A 20,104-nucleotide genomic window follows, 5' to 3' on the forward strand; every position below is an offset into this window, starting at 1 on the left:
AATTCTGTCTGACACATTTCAGTATGCAACAACTCACGAAACTAAGCTTGTGTAAATTGTGAAGACTATGTTTGGGACCGAATTATGAGCAATAATGACGATTGCCTTAGTAAGAATTACTAAAGATTATGTAAGCGCTATACATTCAACAATAAGAACTGTTTACACCACCATGGTTTCGGATAAAACATTTACGAGCAGCGAACTGAAAACTGTCCAGTGCAACTGCTGCAGAGATTCTCCTGAAGTCAAGTAATTTGTCTTTTTGATCTTGATAATAACTGCACCTGTAGCTTTAAAGAGTATAAAAACAAGACAGTCCTACATAAGGTTAATACATTCCAGCTGTTCCCTCAACCTTCTACAGTCTCCAGTCTGTTTAGTAAACCATAATAACAGTGCTAGACATCGGTCTAATTTGAGGTTATGACTGGGTTCTGGTTGCTTTGAGTCTTTAATCGTGGTTTATGGGATCAGGTGAGCTTTGATCTGCTCTGGGCATCTTCACCGACTCCACGGGGTTCTCATGCTCGGGCCGAGTTATACACGAAGAGCAGGGATGCGTCAACGGTGTCTTAAAGGGAGAGTTGACTCGCATGACTTTCTTTCTTGAACTTTTGAGGTCAATACACACGTTTTAACAGAAAAATGAAAGCAAGCGGTTTAATACAATTATTTGTCTCACATTTCTGCCTTTAAAATCATCCAAATATTGGCTCCATTCACTTCCATTGCAAGTGCCCCAATGTAACCTTCACTTCCACTGTAAGTGTCCCACTGTAACCTTCACTTCCACCGTAAGTGTCCCACTGTAACTTTAACCTTCACTTCCACTGTAAGTGTCCCACTGTAACTGTAACCTTCACTTCCACTGTAAGTGTCCCACTGTAACCTTCACTTCCACTGTAAGTGTCCCACTGTAACCTTCACTTCCACCGTAAGTGTCCCACTGTAACTGTAACCTTCACTTCCACTGTAAGTGTCCCACCATAACTGTAACCTTCACTTCCACTGTAAGTGTCCCACTGTAACCTTCACTTCCACTGTAAGTGCCCCACTGTAACCTTCACTTCCACTGTAAGTGTCCCACCGTAACTTTAACCTTCACTTCCATTGTAAGTGTCCCATTGTAACCTTCACTTCCACTGTAAGTGTCCCACCGTAACTGTAACCTTCACTTCCACTGTAAGTGTCCCACTGTAACCTTCACTTCCACTGTAAGTGCCCCACTGTAACCTTCACTTTCACTGTAAGTGTCCCACCATAACTGTAACCTTCACTTCCACTGTAAGTGTCCCACTGTAACCTTCACTTCCACTGTCCCACTGTAACCTTCACTTCCACTGTAAATGTCCCAATGTAACTGTAACCTTCACTTCTGCTGTAAGTGTCCCACTGTAACCTTCACTTCTGCTGTAAGTGCCCCACTGTAACCTTCACTTCCACTGTAAGTGCCCCACTGTAACCTTCACTTCCACTGTAAGTGTCCCACTGTAACTGTAACCTTCACGTCCACTGTAAGTGTCCCATTGTAACTGTAACCTTCACTTCCACTGGAAGTGTCCCACTGTAACTGTGACCTTCACTTCCACTGTAAGTGTCCCACTGTAACTGTAACCTTCACTTCCACTGTAAGTGTCCCACTGTAACCTTCACTTCCACTATAAGTGCCCCACTGTAACCTTCACTTCCATTGTAAGTGTCCCACTGTAACCTTCACTTCCACTGTAAGTGTCCCACTGTAACCTTCACTTCCACTGTAAGTGCCCCACTGTAACCTTCACTTCTGCTGTAAGTGCCCCACTGTAACCTTCACTTCCGCTGTAAGTGCCCCACTGTAACCTTCACTTCCGCTGTAAGTGTCCCACTGTAACCTTCACTTCCACTGTAAGTGTCCAACTGTAACATTCACTTCCACTGTAAGTGTCCCACTTTAACCTTCACTTCCACTGTAAGTGTAACCTTCACTTCCATTGTAAGTGTCCAATGCAAAGTGATATTACGTGGTTCCAATCGCGGCAGTTCTGAGGTTGAATGTCCACTGTGTGGCACAAAATGAGTAAACACTGACTTCCCTATCCTAAACCTTAAACCTAAACCTAACCGATAGTTCCTTAAAAAGTAACCTTCACTTCCATTGTAAGTGTCCCACTGTAACCTTCACTTCCACTGTAAGTGTCCCACTGTAACCTTCACTTCCACTGTAAGTGCCCCACTGTAACCTTCACTTCCACTGTAAGTGTCCCACCGTAACTGTAACCTTCACTTCCACTGTAAGTGTCCCACTGTAACCTTCACTTCCACTGTCCCACTGTAACCTTCACTTCCACTGTAAGTGTCCCACTGTAATTGTAACCTTCACTTCTGCTGTAAGTGTCCCACTGTAACCTTCATTTCCATTGTACGTGTTCCACTGTAACCTTCACTTCCACTGTAAGTGTCCCACTGTAACTTTCATTTCCATTGTACGTGTTCCACTGTAAATTTCACTTCCACTGTAAGTGTTCCACTGTAACCTTCACTTCCACTGTAAGTGTCCCACTGCAACCTTCACTTCCACTGTAAGTGTCGCACTGTAACCTTCACTTCCACTGTAAGTGTCGCACTGTAACCTTCACTTCCATTGTAAGTGCCCCACTGTAACCTTCACTTCCACTGTAAGTGCCCCACTGTAACCTTCACTTCCACTGTAAGTGTCCCACTGTAACCTTCACTTCCACTGTAAGTGTCCCACTGTAACTGTAACCTTCACTTCCACTGTAAGTGTCCCACTGTAACCTTCACTTCCACTGTAAGTGTCCCACTGTAACTGTAACCTTCACTTCCACTGCAAGTGTCCCACTGTAACCTTCACTTCCACTGTAAGTGTCCCACTGTAACCTTCACGTCCACTGCAAGTGTCGCACTGTAACCTTCACTTCCACTGTAAGTGTCCCACTGTAACCTTCACTTCCACTGTAAGTGTCCCACTGTAACCTTCACTTCCACTGTAAGTGTCCCACTGTAACTGTAACCTTCACTTCCACTGCAAGTGTCCCACTGTAACCTTCACTTCCACTGTAAGTGTCCCACTGTAACCTTCACGTCCACTGCAAGTGTCGCACTGTAACCTTCACTTCCATTGTAAGTGTCCCACTGTAACCTTCACGTCCACTGCAAGTGTCCCACTGTAACCTTCACGTCCACTGCAAGTGTCGCACTGTAACCTTCACGTCCACTGTAAGTGTCCCACTGTAACCTTCACGTCCACTGCAAGTGTCGCACTGTAACCTTCACGTCCACTGCAAGTGTCGCACTGTAACCTTCACTTCCACTGTAAGTGTCCCACTGTAACCTTCACTTCCACTGTAAGTGTCCCACTGTAACCTTCACTTCCACTGTAAGTGTCCCACTGTAACTGTAACCTTCACTTCCACTGCAAGTGTCCCACTGTAACCTTCACTTCCACTGTAAGTGTCCCACTGTAACCTTCACGTCCACTGCAAGTGTCGCACTGTAACCTTCACTTCTGCTGTAAGTGTCCCACTGTAACCTTCACTTCCATTGTAAGTGCCCCACTGTAACCTTCACAACCATTGTAAGTGTCCCACTGTAACCTTCACTTCCATTGTAAGTGCCCCACTGTAACCTTCACTTCCACTGTAAGAGACGCCAGACAAAAAGGAACTTCATTCCAGGTGTGTATTTTTGATAAACAATTGCAAAAACAAAAAAAATGTTCATGGAACTTCAATATTTAACATTCAATATTGCACATAACCTGATATGACCTCTCAAAAGCCCATTGTATCCTGTGTCTATTCCCAGCACAAGAGTGCTGACCATTATACAGGCACAACTGCTCAATTTTATCTGGAAAAAAACGTCTTTTGGCGAGTAGTACGATGCAGCTGAGCTGCCAGAAGCCATGTTCAGCTAAGTGGAATGGCAGTATGGCAGATCATTATAGCACTGAGGGGGTTTGGAAAGCAAACAGTTCCGCTTGACTGCATGAGTTTCTGTTTGGAGCAGAGAGCAAACTTAAAGTGTTCATCACAATCCAAGAACACTAAAGCCAGGCTAGAAAAAAACACTGGTCAGAGACTACAATTAATGTAGAGTATGTGTACGACTCATTCCCTAGCTGCCACAGAACAAATGGCAGCATTTATTGAGCATTTAAGCAAGACGCAATTCAAATTTAACATATATTTGCCCCATTCCATTAATCGCTAAAGCAACAAAATCATAGTGTAGCATATTCACAATTAGAGGTTAACCAATAGAGGATTTTGCTGATACCGATAACTAAGGTGGTGGATAAGTGATTAATCGGCCAATTGGTTTTAAAATCGATTTATAGGGTTAAAACATTTTCGTATTCTTTCCTCACCATGACGGGCACAAACGTAGAGGCTACAAGAGAAGAAAATCCCAGATGCAGTTTATTATCTAATCAAAAGATTATGCAAGTATGGCTAAAAATATATGAATGAATTTGATCAATGATGACAGATTTAGATTGTTAATCATGCATTGTTAATCATGAATAAAATAAAAAATTAAAACGATCAGCAATTGTCAGCCCAGATTTTTGCCGAAAACAAAGCAAATATCGATACCGATTAGTCAGTAAAACCGATATATGGGTCTACCTCTATTCACAATATACACAATATATACAAAAGTATGTGGAGACCTAAACACCTCACCAGGGCTGGCATACCGGGCATTTTCCCAGTGGGCCGACGCACTTTAGGGTGGATCAAGGGCGGACTGGCCAATGAGAGAACCGTGCGGTCCAGTGGGTCGGCCGAGAAATGTGCCGAATGGGCTGCTTTTTTAAGAAAACGAGGGGGAAGTCAAATATAGTTTGTGGTAATCTTATTATACCACAAATGCTGTTGATTCAGTTTAACTTGTATTAAACCCGGAATATTCCATTCATTTCAATGCTCACCTCAGTGTGGTCATGTTGGGCTGGTTCTGCAGATGCTCCTGCCATTGGTGCTGCATGCAGAAACAGCGGATGCCTTGCATGCCGCACACGCCCATGGGAAGCGCCGCGGATGGCACGCCGCTCTGAAAGACTGCACAATCCTGCTGGTTCCCGTTGCAGCAGACGGGTTGGCGCGGGGTGCAGCAAGCGCAACAATGGGGTGGCAGAGAGTTGGGTAACAGTACGGCTAGCCGCTGAGAGTCTGTGCCATGCAATGAGGACGAGGAAGAGGTGGAGCCTGACAATGATTGACATACAGTTCCATTCGTTTTAAGCCCACCGTTTCGACCCGACCACTGCGGCTGGATTTGTTCATCATTGGGATGTGTGGGGGCCCTTTTGGATGCAGACACTCCCAGGTCTTCCTCAGAGTTTTCGTTGGTGTTTGGATAACTGTTTTCATCGGCACCTGTTGAGGGTCCACCATTGTTGAGGGCCCGGAGGTCATCGGACCCCATGCTCTGGGCCATTCTCCTTCCTGCCCGTGGACCGTCAGCAAGCTGCTCAGGACTTTACTCTGTAAACAAAACACACAATCATGGTCATTCATCGAGATCTGAATCTCAAGATGGTTAGGGATTGACTCCTTTTTCATGCATCGACATTTCTAAATCGGTCTCATACATTTTTCTCAACACAACTTTGGTAAAGTCTGGCGGATGACGATGGTGGATGGCTCCTGACCCATATCTGCATGAGCAGTGACCGCACTGCTGCCACACGATTGGCTGATAAGATAATCCATTGAGGATTGTTGGCTCTGCCAACTCTGCCAATTGTCATAAACGTGAAAAAGCCATAAAACAGACAATTAAATGCAATTATTTATATGGCAATACCCATGTGACCCATTATGGAACGGTGTCAGTGAGTCTAACCAGTTCTGCATTAGATCTGATGCTCAGCCCTTTATTGTAAACTCACAAAGAACAGAACAAAGCAACTTTCAGAAGAGACGTCTGATTGAAAAGAGCAGGTTTGAACACACTGAGACGACAGAGTCAATATTATACGGCGAGCTTGAATTTCAGCCCTCATGGCCAGGAAAGTGTTTCAAAGCAATGACACGGGCTGCCTCTGCGATTTTAAATGTTTCATTGGATATTTAACTGTGGTGTGCACTTCAAAAAAAAAAGATACCAGATAAATGCATGGTTGTGATATTGGAACTCTGCCCAGACATATAGACTGACGCCAGGGTCAACGCTAACAAGTAAATCACTAACATTCACCAACGTGACAGGTGGAGACCTGCAAAACTCTGCTGGAAATGAAGATTGTCTCCGGCACACATGCCAAAAGTTTTAGGGAAAAAAACCCCACACATGGGTCCGGGATCATGAAAGATCCCATTTCATTTAAAAGTCAGCAGATTTCCCCTCTGTCGTGTTTGTGCACAAACTAAATCCAGTTTCCCAAACTTCTGCTGACACCAACAAATCTGGTTGTGTACACAGTTGAACCGCATCCATTTAAAAAAGCAAACGGATAGAGAGAGCTTTCTTAAAAAGGGAAAACTAGTGAAAACATCTGCAATGCTGTGAATTACCATATTTGATGCCCCCATGTAGGGGTGGGCGATATGCCCAAAATCCTATATCACGATACCAGTAATTTTATATCACGATATAGTTAAATTTTTCCTGAAAAATCATTATAAATGAAACCTTCATCTTATATAATTTTCCATTTATCCGACAGAGTGTGTAATGCGTACGTGTTATGCGCTGTAAACATTTCTCGTGTGGAAATTTTGCGTTACCGCGATAGAGACGATAATACAAATGTATACCGGTTGGCAAATTTCTACCGGTTTATCATGTCCACCGGTATATATCGGCCACTCCTACCTCCATGCATCCAAGACTGGACCCTAAAACATACGTGGATATTTAAATCAAACTTAAAAATGTCTGAATGTCATTGCGTTCATAGACTGTAAAAAAAGATGGCCGACGCCCCTTCGCTCTTTTCCATTGGTGAGAACTGAAGCCGCCAGTGTCCCGATATGGCGCTGACATCTTGGGACTTGAGTCTGCGCAGTTGCGATTTCGGGACCAGACCTGCGCAGTAGTGAGCAGGAAGTAAAGCCGCGAAATCAAGGCCCCGCCCTCACTCTCGCCGAATCAATCGCAAGCACACGCCCCTGTACTTTTGACTTTGGACTTATGACGGTGTGAAATAATTAATTATAGAAATTTAGATATTAAATTTAAAGCTCCAATCTCCTCAGTCCTCCGAAGATCCCGAAAAAAAGTCAGGTGGTGCTTCAGTGACTGCTTCGCTCAGAGCTGTCAATCACAGCTGTCAATCATGATGTCACAACAGCGTTTTTATAGCATCAAATAACTAAAAACAAACTTATTTTGAAAACAAACACTTGAAATGACATCAACGTGATAGAAACGACAGTAAATGACAGAAACTATCTTTGGAAAAAAGATATGTGAAGTGTAATTTAATTGTTTAGTTGGTCTCACGTCCCGTTGAATAACATGGGGAGGCGGGGTTTATGACCTATACTAGGACCAGCCACCGGGGGGGCGATCGAGACGTTTTGGCTTCACTTTTGAGGGCTTGTGCGGCACACTTGATTGCGTTAGATAACAAAATATTTGACTGCAATCAAATGCTGCTAGAGCTTTTCTTAGAACTAACTTCACAGTCTGACTTTGGTCTAGTGGTAATTCATTCGCCCATTACAAAAGAGATTAAAGGCGTCTAATCCATCCATATAAATCTATATATTTGGGGGCCTGGGTATCTCAGCGAGTATTGTGTGTGACTCAAAATAGGTCTGACTCCAACGACGAGCTTTGAATTATTGCTACATGACAAATGATTGAAATTGACAACAAACAGCATGAATAAAAAAATAAGCAAACTGTAAAAAATGAAAAGACAGAAACACTGCAATTGGTATCATTTATTCAAGCCACAGTGCATGCTGGGAATCTGAATAAGTGCGATTTATGCATGTTGTTCGCTTGACTTATTTTATAGTCTATATTTTTCATTTCAGCTGAATCGTTTTTTTTTTTTAAGTTATAAATTATCAAGTTCAGCCAACAAAAACTTGGACAATTGTGTTATCACAAAACCCTGATCTCAATCCAATAGAAAATTTGTGATGGCCACTCCAATACCTTGACTTTGTTGTCCTTGAGCCATTGTGCCACAACTTTGGAGGTGTACTTGGGGTCATCGTCCATTTGGAAGACCCATTTGTGACCGAGCTTCAATATATCCACATAATGTTCCTTCCTCATGATGTCATCTATTTTGTGAAGTGCACCAGTACCCCACAACATGATGCTGCACCTCCATGCTTCACGGTTGGGATGGTGTTCTTCGGCTTGCAAGCCTCAACCTTTTTCCTCCAAACACAACAATGGTCATTATGGACAAAATGTTCTCCAAAAAGTAAGATCTTTGTCCCCATGTGCGCTTGTAAACTGTAGTCTGGCTTTTTTATGGTGGTTTTGGAGCAGCGGCTTCTTCCTGGCTGAGCAGCCTTTCAGGTGATGTCCATATAGGACTGGTTTTGCTGTGGATATAGATACTCGTCCACCTGTTTCCTCCAGCATCTTCACAAGGTCCTTTGCTGTTGTTCTGGGATTGATTTGCACTTTTCACACTAAACTACGTTCATCTCTAGGAGACTGAATGCGTCTCCTTCCTGAGCGGTGTGATGACTGTGGGGTCACATGGTGTTTATACTTGCGTACTATTGTTTGTACAGATGAACGTGGCACCTTCAGGTGGTTGGAAATTGCTCCAAAGGATGAACCAGACTTGATATTAATGATTTCTCACTGGAGCAGTTTTAAAGCTTGTAATGGATATGTTTTTCTTATTTTTGAATGTATCTCTGCTGTGTGTGATGCTCTCGTGGTTTTTGGTTGCCAGTCTGTCACAGTGGCCTTTTGATATTGGCAACAGAACTATTAATAACTGTTTTCAATACAAAGACATGTTAGCAATTCACAATGAATGCAATTTTAATGTAATATTGATAACACTCAATAAAAAGTTAACATTAGTTAATGCATTCGGTATCTTGAACAAACAATGAACAATATATTTTTTACAGCCTTTATTAATCATAATGTTTAACTTGGAAAGTGCAGGGGACAAAAATAAACATGTCCCCAATGCTACGCATTTGCTCAGAACAATGCAGACACCGCGGCACAGAACTATGAATGCAAACCAATGCGTTGGCCACATGGAGCCTATGCCATAGGTTCAACGCAGAAGTATAAAGCAGCCTATAGGCATCATTTGCTACATGCAACATATGACTTCCTATTTTTCTTTTAATTTGATTTTGGAACATCATAGAAACGGGACATGTTCTTAACGGGTTTGGTACTCTAATAACTAGAATGCCAATAAAACCAGAGAATAATAGAGTAAATATATATATATATATATATATATATATATATATATATACAGTGAGGAAAATAAGTATTTGAACACCCTGCTATTTTGCAAGTTCTCCCACTTAGAAATCATGGAGGGGTCTGAAATTGTCATCGTAGGTGCATGTCCACTGTGAGAGACATAATATAAAAAAAAATCCAGAAATCACAATGTATGATTTTTTTAACTATTTATTTGTATGATACAGCTGCAAATAAGTATTTGAACACCTGAGAAAATCAATGTTAATATTTGGTACAGTAGCCTTTGTTTGCAATTACAGAGGTCAAACGTTTCCTGTAGTTTTTCACCAGGTTTGCACACACTGCAGGAGGGATTTTGGCCCACTCCTCCACACAGATCTTCTCTAGATCAGTCAGGTTTCTGGGCTGTCGCTGAGAAACACGGAGTTTGAGCTCCCTCCAAAGATTCTCTATTGGGTTTAGGTCTAGAGACTGGCTAGGCCACGCCAGAACCTTGATATGCTTCTTACAGAGCCACTCCTTGGTTATCCTGGCTGTGTGCTTCGGGTCATTGTCATGTTGGAAGACCCAGCCTCGACCCATCTTCAATGCTCTAACTGAGGGAAGGAGGTTGTTCCCCAAAATCTCGCAATACATGGCCCCGGTCATCCTCTCCTTAATGCAGTGCAGTCGCCCTGTCCCATGTGCAGAAAAACACCCCCAAAGCATGATGCTACCACCCCCATGCTTCACAGTAGGGATGGTGTTCTTGGGATGGTACTCAACATTCTTCTTCCTCCAAACACGGTTAGTGGAATTATGACCAAAAAGTTATATTTTTTCCCATGACTCCTCTAGATCATCCAAATGGTCATTGGCAAACTTAAGACGGGCCTTGACATGTGCTGGTTTAAGCAGGGGAACCTTCCGTGCCATGCATGATTTCAAACCATGACGTCTTAGTGTATTACCAACAGTAACCTTGGAAACGTTGGTCCCAGCTCTTTTCAGGTCATTGACCAGCTCCTCCCGTGTAGTTCTGGGCTGATTTCTCACCTTTCTTAGGATCATTGAGACCCCACGAGGTGAGATCTTGCATGGAGCCCCAGTCCGAGGGAGATTGACAGTCATGTTTAGCTTCTTCCATTTTCTAATGATTGCTCCAACAGTGGACCTTTTTTCACCAAGCTGCTTGGCAATTTCCCGTAGCCCTTTCCAGCCTTGTGGAGGTGTACAATTTTGTCTCTAGTGTCTTTGGACAGCTCTTTGGTCTTGGCCATGTCAGTAGTTGGATTCTTACTGATTGTATGGGGTGGACAGGTGTCTTTATGCAGCTAACGACCTCAAACAGGTGCATCTAATTTAGGATAATAAATGGAGTGGAGGTGGACATTTTAAAGGCAGACTAACAGGTCTTTGAGGGTCAGAATTCTAGCTGATAGACAGGTGTTCAAATACTTATTTGCAGCTGTATCATACAAATAAATAGTTAAAAAATCATACATTGTGATTTCTGGATTTTTTTTTAGATTATGTCTCTCACAGTGGACATGCACCTACGATGACAATTTCAGACCCCTCCATGATTTCTAAGTGGGAGAACTTGCAAAATAGCAGGGTGTTCAAATACTTATTTTCCTCACTGTATATATATATATATATATATATAATAGATATAAAATAAAATATAAAAGAATATAATCGCAGAATACTATTCTGAGATGCTGTTTTGGCGGCATGAGGGGGACCTACACAATATTACGCAGGTGGTTTTAATGTTGTGGCTGATCGGTGTACACACACACACACACACACTTACAGTGTTTAAATAAAAAATGACATCACTTTAAAAGTGAGCATCAAAACTTAGTCCATAAGAGGAGTCTAATACAGCAGCACTATGTATCATAAACTACCCCAGCAACAAATGGTTCTGGTTCGGAGTAAAGATGCCCCTCTGCAATAACAACATGCAGCTGAACCCCAAGGCCGAACTTCAAAGGAAAGAGGCTACCAAGGAGAGGGCACTGTAACTGGATGAAGCCGTAATCAAAGCGTTCCGGGCTAACCCTGTATCGATCGCCAACACTTCATCAAAGCTGACAAAGTCAGACCAACAACACAGCAGGCGGGGGGAGAGAAAAGCAAGAGGAGAGACGAAAAAAAATGATCACAGAAGAATGAGGGTCATAGAGGAAGGGTGGGTCATGTCAATGTCTGAGCTCTGGATAGTCGTTATGGAGGTATTTTGAAGAGTTGAATAAAAAAAAAAAGAAATGTAGTCAGATTGAAATCAGTTGTATTGTAGTTTGCTAAAGCCACTTACGCAATCGAAAAGATAACATTTACAATGTAGTTCAGCAAGATTGTAAAAATGTAAAGTGAGTAGTCGGGCATTTTAAGACATCACAGGTGTGCTCAGAACACAGATTTTGCACTTTTAAGACAGCTTGTTCATTTTATTTTAGTATTGATAAAAAAGATAGATCAATCTAAATAAAAATGCACTATTTTATACAATAATTGGACGTTTTATACATTTTTATGCTTAAAAATCACGTTGTTAGCTTAGCAACATGCTAACGTCTCTCAAAATAATAGGATTTATGGAAGCACAACTGGAGCTGCCTGTTTGAAATATTAATTGCCCAACAGATGACTACTTTACAGAGTGTTGCATCAAACAATATTTGGGCGTTTTATACATTTTTACACTTAAAAATCACATTGTTAGCTTAGCAACATGCTAACGTCTCTCAAAATAATAGGATTTACAGAAGCACAACTGGAGCTACCTGTTTGAAATATTCATTGCTCAACAGATGACTACTATACAATGCATTGCATCAAACAATATTTGGGCATTTTATAAATATTTACACTTAAAAATCACATTGTTAGCTTAGCAACATGCTAACATCTTTCAAAATAATAGGATTTACAGAAGAACAACTGGAGCTGCCCGTTTGAAATATTCATTGCTCAACAGATGGCTACTTTACAGTGTGATGAATCAAACAATATATGGACGTTTTATACATTTTTACACTTAAAAATCACATTGTTAGCTTAGCAACATGCTAACGTCTCTCAAAATAATAGGATTTACGGAAGCACAACTGGAGCTGCCTGTTTGAAATATTCAATGCTCAACAGATGACTACTTTACAGAGTGTTGCATCAAACAAGATCTTATAGTCTTAGAGGAAATATGACGCTATCCCTGATATTTTATGGGGGATCGTCTCTGGTTGCAAAGCGGACCAATCATGTAGGCGCGATGCATAGTTAAATTTTTAGAGAGGTGCATGTCAGGCTACGTCGTAGCTGTCGTAGCTATGCGTAGCCTATGCCATAGGTTTGACACAGAAGTATAAATCGGCCTTAAATCCTTGACACACCAGCCCAGATTAAACTCTAGTATGTATGCGCCCATACTCATGACCATGGCGAATTTGTACCCACCATGCACTTGAGTACAAAAAGTCGAGTAAAGTCAAGACTGACTTTCAGCACAATTGTTGGGTTTTCTCTGTGGATTCTTGTGTGTAAGAGTTTTCCAAAACTGTAGGGACAGCAAATCTCCACAACGCCAATCTGAGATTAGGGCAGACAGTTCCTGGCTGCTTCCTCGACCCCCAGAGTCTCACATGTGTTTTACTGCGCTGGAGGAACATCAGTACACGCTAAGCAAATTATGGACTAGCTCAAAGCGGAACAGTCGGGAACTCTTTTAAAGAACTCTATAAAATGTTTAGTCCAATAGTAAGAAAAGCGTATTGAGAGTGGTGGTGAATTAAATCCAAGCATTTAGATCTAGCATTGTTGCTTTTTGTTTAACATGCTAACACACAATTGCAGGTGCAGCTGCAGATGCATGCCATGCGTCAGGCGCAATTCATATGCGGTCCTAACAGGCTTTTGTTCTGCTAGAAAAATGTGAATCCATAAAAGCAGGGAGAGATGGCATTTTTGGCTGGAAATGAAATAGGAGAGGTTTCCCAGCACTGTGTTCCTGATTTACATTCCTCATACGAGTGTTGTCGGCTGACGGCTTTCAGGTGCAATAGAGAGCAATGACTCTGTTCTGTATCGGACAAAGGATCATTTAGTTGAACTTTTGAGCTGGTTTATCTGATTTGTTGTATATGATTGGCTCATCTTCTTATCGGAGGCCTGTGCAAGCCAATGACATGCAGGGGCGGAGCCAGGAGTTTTTCCAAAAGGTTGGCCAGGCAGGGGCAAGTGACCAGTCTGTGGTGGCACAGAAATGTTCGGGCAGCATATTTATATCGTCGGACTTTGGAGGCGGGGCTGGAATACAATGACACCTGGGATGGAGAGGTTTGGTGACATTGGTTTGTACATTTGTACAGAGATGATTTCAGCTCTAACGAACTGAATTGTGCCAAAAAAATGACTAATACAGCAATTGTGAGTGGGGTGGCCAATGGGGTGGCCAGGCTTTGGTCCATGGTGGCCACGGCCACCCCTGGCCACCCCCTAGCTCCGCCACTGGGGACGGAGACACTGACACCCGGGACGGAGAGGTTTGGCAACCTTGGTGTGCACACATGTTAAGTTTGTACATTTGTACAGAGATGATTTCACCACTAAAGGTCTAAATTGTGCCAAAAAAATGACTAAAACAGCAATTGTGAGTGGGGTGGCCAAGCTTCGGTCCATGGTGGCCAACGGCCACCCCTGGCCACCCCCTAGCTCTGCCACTGCTGGCATGTATTAAATTATTAAATATTACAACATTTACATTTTCATAGTCATTTAAAAGACAAATTAGATCCATTTGAGTAAACTATGGTCATATCCTTGTAGTGATAGAGAGACAAATTGGTCAAATTGATTGATCAGCCAATATGGTTATATTCTAGAAGATACAGGCCAATAACTGGCCATTTTGAGAATCTCAAATTAGCCAAAAATTGGGTGATTCTACAAACAGATTAGTCATTTCATTCTTGGCCAATTAGATCATAATCTAGTAGTTATAGACCAATATATTGAAATTATTGGCTAATTAAAGATTAAAATGATCAGTTGATGCCAATAATCTCTAATTGACCAAATATTGTGCGATTGGACAAACCAATTAATCAGTCTATTCTTGGCCAATTAGATCATAATCTAGTAGTTAAACTAATATATTGGCACATTTCTGGCCAATCTGAGATTTAGATTATTGGTTGTTGTCAATAATCTGAAACTGGCAAAAAAATTGGGCTACAACCAAGACGATTAATCTGTTCGTTTTTGGCAAGTTTGATCCAGTTCTAGTAGTCATGGACCAATATATTGGCCAAGATGATTAACTGGTTGAATTTTGGCCAGTCTGAGATTGAGATTAACAGTTTGTTTTCAATAATCTCAAATTAACCAATAATTGGGTGATTGGAAAAAATGATTAATTATTTGCCAATTTGATCATATTCTAGTAGTTTCAGGCTGATATATTGGCAATTCTCTGGCAATTTAAGATTCTGTTGCCAATAATCTCAAATTAACCAATAATTAGCCAATTAAAGCTTAGCCAAACTGATCATTTTTCAGGCCTGTTTATTTTTGGCCAATTTGATCATATTCTAGTAGCAACAGACCAACAAAAGGGTCCAGACAGACTGAGAGAGCTGGTTAAGAAAGGAGCGATCATAGTGAAGGATGACCAATTCATTGGCCAAGATGATTAATCAGCCAATTTTAGGCAAATCTGAAATCATCGGCATCAACAGACATCATGCCAGCTTGGCCAGAGAACAGAAGAGTTAGCTCTGTGTCAAGTCGATTCCATCTCTTTCCAATGTTTAGTGAGTTTGAAGTCAATTTTGTGTACATATCATTTGTTATCATTATTTTATATTAGTATTCCATAGTATATAGTACCACTGCTGAGTGGTGGTGGCGTAGTGGGCTAAAGCACATAACTGGTAATCAGAAGGTTGCTGGTTGGATCCACACAGCCACCACCATTGTGTCCTTGAGCAAGGTACTTAAAGCTGCGTACACACTGCCTGCGACATCGCGCGAGACAGCGACACCATCCCATTCATTTTCAATGAGAGCACAGTGACTTCCGGCGACACAAGCTGTCGCGACCGTTGGCGACTAGATGTGGGCGTGTCCAGCGACGCGACAAAGTTGAGACAAGTTCAACTTTATTCAAATGAAGAGTGACTAACGGAAGCGACAGCCAATAGGAGAGAAGACGGGAGAGCTCACGTGATCCTTCTCTCTCTCTCTCTCTCTCTCTCTCTCTCTCTCTCTCTCAGCTCCTGCAGTAACGGAAAGATGGATGAAAGGCTAATTCTTGCTGTTAGCAATTTTCCAGTGCTCTATGATATGGATATGGTATATCCAGCCGCAGCTCTTGCACCAGCCAGTGGTACTCGCCGTGCTGACTCCGAGATTGAATGGTTTAGTGGACCCAGACAGACCGGCGTTTGCGTTTTCGCCGCAGATAAACCGCCGCTATGGCAAACAGCACACCTGGTTTCTCATTCATCTTTGATATAAAGCATTTTATGTACTGATTCCATTTATATTTAGTCTTTTCCCTCCAAAATGTTTGTTTTTAGCGGCAAGAAAAGAGATTCGCTGTCAACAGCAATGGAATGACATCCGTGAATGTCATTTATAAACGTTACTAGGCAACCAGTAGTGGGAACGCCCACTAGCGACTTCACCGGCAGCCACTGGTGACCTGCAGCGACAAAGTCACTGGCAGTGTGAACGCAGCTTAACTCCAGGTTGCTCCGGGGGGGATTGTCCCTGTAATAAGTGCACTGTAAGTCGCTTTGGATAAAAGCGTCTGCCAAATGCATAAATGTAAATGTAAATATAAATATAAATGTATTAACAAACTTTACCTCCTAAAAAATGGTTTGTCTGTATGGACATCCCTGCATCTGATTGGTCAAGAGTAAAGAGCGGGAAATGTGTCTAGTTTGATCCAAAATCCTGGATCCTTCTGCCAACAAAAGGGTCCAGACAGACAGACAGACAGAGAACTGATGAAGTAAGGGCAGATCACAGTGAAGGAGGGCAACTGTCTATTTCAGCGTTTGTTCGGCTCAGTCGTTGAGGAATGGCCCAAATGCGGCAACATCCATATGAGATCTGGCTGTGCATCAGCAAACATCAAGCGACTCTGTAATTCCATCTTTTCTCCCTCCGGTGGAGTTTGGGAGGGTTATAGAGAGACAGAGCGGGCCGAAGAAGGGAGTATGTCTGTCAGACGCAGTCTTCTGGACTTCCACACACTATTTGGAAAGTAGATGTCAAATTTCTCCCAGGGCCTCAGATTCCTCAGAGTGTTGGTGCATGGACCAAAGGAATTCTGACATTATGTCTCAAGGCCAGAATGAAAAGAAACAGTGCTCTGACTGTATTACAACACAGTGAGCTATAAGAAATATGCAAAAATCATTTATATATTTATTTATTTTTGGGTGGACCACACATACCAAGGTATACAGCTCAAACTTTAAGGGCTAATAATTAATTTACCTAAAATATATCTAAGGGCTAAAAAAATATATCTATTAATGCCCTTCTATCTCATTATCAAACTTAATCCAATGACAATTAAAGGAACGTTTCTTGTTCAAAAAAAGTCCCATAAAAACAAAATGACAACTTTACAGTTCAAATAACACATTTTCGTACATAAGAATTAAACTATGTTGGTCACACTTTAGGAGGAGGTATTGCCCCAAGTGAAGGAGTTCAAGTACCTCGGGGTCTTGTTCACGAGTGAGGGGACAATGGAGCGGGAGGTTGGCCGGAGAATCGGGGCAGCGGGGGCCGTATTGCACTCACTCTATCGCACCGTTGTCACGAAAAGAGAGCTGAGCCGGAAGGCAAAGCTCTCGATCTACCGGTCAATTTTCGTTCCTACCCTCACCTATGGTCATGAAGGCTGGGTCATGACCGAAAGAACTAGGTCACGAGTACAAGCGGCCGAAATGGGCTTCCTCAGAAGGGTGGCGGGCTTCTCCCTTAGAGATAGGGTGAGGAGCTCAGTCATCCGTGAGGAGCTCGGAGTAGAGCCGCTGCTCCTTTGTGTCGAAAGGAGTCAGTTGAGGTGGTTTGGGCATCTGGTAAGGATGGCCCCTGGGTGCCTCCCTAGGGAGGTGTTTCAGGCACGTCCAGCTGGGAGGAGGTCTCGGGGAAGACCCAGGACTAGGTGGCGAGATTACATCTCCACACTGGCCTGGGAACACCTCGGAGTCAGAGTCAGAGCTGGATAATGTGGCTCAGGATAGGGAAGTGTGGAGCCCCCTGCTGGAGCTGCTGCCCCCGCGACCCGACTTCGGATAAGCAGTTGAAGATGGATGGATGGATGGTCACACTTTACAATAAAGTGCCATTAGTTAACATTAGTTAATGCATTATGTATAATTAACTAACAATGAACAATATATTTAAGACCGCACTTATTAAGCTCTGTTACTTTTAGCTAATAAAATTACAATTGTTCATTGTTAGTTAATGTTATTTCATATTGCATTAACTAATGTTAACAAATACAACCGTTTTAAAAATGTATTAGTCAATGTCGTAGTTAACATTATCAAACATTAATTAATGCCGTAAAAGTATAATTCATTGTTAGTTCATGTTAGCTAATATTAAAAAACGGCATTTTATTGTAAAGTGTTACCAATATGTTTTAACGTGCTGTCGATTTAACGCTTTAATATAGTGCTATTAATTAAAGGTAGAATATGTAACCATTTTCATGTGATATTCGCGTTTTATGCTTGTAACGCAACTTAAAAAATTAGCCCTTCCCGGACTTCCTAGGTTGCCTATTAAAGCCTGTAGACTGATTTTCATGCGAAGGTAGCGGGTCGCTTTTGCCGAGAAAATCCAAAGGATGCAACGATTATGCGTGCTCCCGAAAGTCTTGCTTCAGACAGTAATAGCTTCTCTTCCGCTATTCAACAGCGACAACAAACTGCAACACTAGGTAACGTTATCTTAGAGATGAATCCAGCAAACGTCCGGCTCCCAGCACAACATCAACTCCTAAACAAACACAGAGTAAGCCAAACACGACACACACTGACCAAAACAATAACACGAGCGCTAGCTGTTAGCTACTAGCTCATTGTGCTGCACAAAGCAGTTGTTCATGGTGATTTTACACAAGTGTAACAGTTAAATTGGCCTCATTGTTTTAGAAGCTTTCCAGTAGATAAATAAATTGAAGCTTTCCAGCAGAGTATCGAGTTAACGTAACAAAACGTACCATCCTCCATCATGGATCAGTCCAGCGCACTCTCCCTCCCATTGCTCGCCGGTTTAGATAGCGTTCATTTGGTCGAACCACTTCCACTTTTCCTTGATGTTTCTGCAGTCACTTACGTTTTGTTTCGTACATTTCCCCTACACTGTTGGTAGGTCGCTGGTAGCCGTGTGCGGCCAACAGCTGAGACACTTCCTGAGAGGCTCTATCGTTTCGCTCATCACTAACGAGTGGACCGTCTGCACCTCGTTTATTGACCATGGCGTGGTTTTGCGCACAGACATTTTAATTCACAATTCGAAAGTCGTGTGAAGAAATGATACTGCTATGACTGTAGCTAACTATAAAACTAGCGGGTTGATGCCGCGTGTCCCAAAACCAGTAACGCTGGTAGTGACAATTCTCCCTGACCAATCAGAGATCTGCAGGATTTTGACGTCACATTTAGTATCGGCTCGGCTCGCTTGGAACCTCGACCGAGGTGGTACTAAAAAAAGCATCAGGTATCAGCAGAGACGAGTTGAGTCGAGTTGTACCGTGCAGTGGAAAAGCCCCATTACATAACTGCAAAGCATGTGAAATATAGTGACATAAGAACTGATCGGTGTCATTTTAGCTAGCATGATCTCGCCTGCTAACATTGTCGAATTGTAAGCTACCTTGCTTCGTAACTTTCAAATAATTCCAACAATCTTCTCTTTATACTAAAAGTCAGGTATACAGGATCAATTTAAGCAAATACGCTGGTTTCTCGCTAGTATGTAGCTGTATGTGTGTATCAGTATGTGCGTTAGTTGATAAGTAGTTTTAGTTTAGTCGCAAACTTGTAGTAAAACAATCATAACTGTGCAATTTTAATTATGCTACCTCATCTGTCAGCCTGATGCCAGTGGATCACGTTCAGCCTCTTTGTATGTTACATCATTGTTTTGGTCGATGCTCGCTTGCGTCCCTATGGAGTGTGTGCACGAGCGCGAGCAACAGGTAGCTGCTGCAGTTCACGTAACGGCCACAGGTGTCACTGTGGAGTGTGTGCACGAGCGCGAGCAACAGGTAGCTGCTGCAGTTCACTTAACGGCCACAGGTGTCACTCTGGAGTGTGTGCACGAGCGCGAGCAACAGGTAGCTGCTGCAGTTCACTTAATGGCCACAGGTGTCACTCTGGAGTGTGTGCACGAGCGCGAGCAACAGGTAGCTGCTGCAGTTCACGTAACGGCCACAGGTGTCACTATGGAGTGTGTGCACGAGTGCAAGCAACAGGTAGCTGCTGCAGTTCACGTAACGGCCACAGGTGTCACTATGGAGTGTGTGCATGAGCGCGAGCAACAGGTAGCTGCTGCAGTTCACTTAACGGCCACAGGTGTCACTATGGAGTGTGTGCATGAGCGCGAGCAACAGGTAGCTGCTGCAGTTCACGTAACGGCCACAGTTGTCACTATGGAGTTTGTTCATGAGCGCGAGCAACAGGTAGCT

At 42.6% G+C, this 20,104-nt stretch overlaps 1 protein-coding gene across 1 annotated transcript in view; it reads right to left on the reverse strand.

Annotated features, from left to right (window-relative positions):
* The window catches only part of LOC127623581 (protein dispatched homolog 1-like), a 66,822-nt gene that overhangs the window by 14,772 nt on the left and 31,946 nt on the right, over positions 1–20,104 (reverse strand). The window contains exon 2 of the mRNA XM_052097973.1: positions 4,940–5,495. Within this exon, the coding sequence (XP_051953933.1) occupies positions 4,940–5,448 (509 nt within the window). The 5' untranslated portion in view covers positions 5,449–5,495. The remainder of the gene's footprint in view (positions 1–4,939; positions 5,496–20,104) is intronic.

This window comes from Xyrauchen texanus, chromosome 30, assembly GCF_025860055.1.
Source record: "Xyrauchen texanus isolate HMW12.3.18 chromosome 30, RBS_HiC_50CHRs, whole genome shotgun sequence".
In the NCBI taxonomy this organism is placed as follows: Eukaryota; Metazoa; Chordata; class Actinopteri; order Cypriniformes; family Catostomidae; genus Xyrauchen; species Xyrauchen texanus.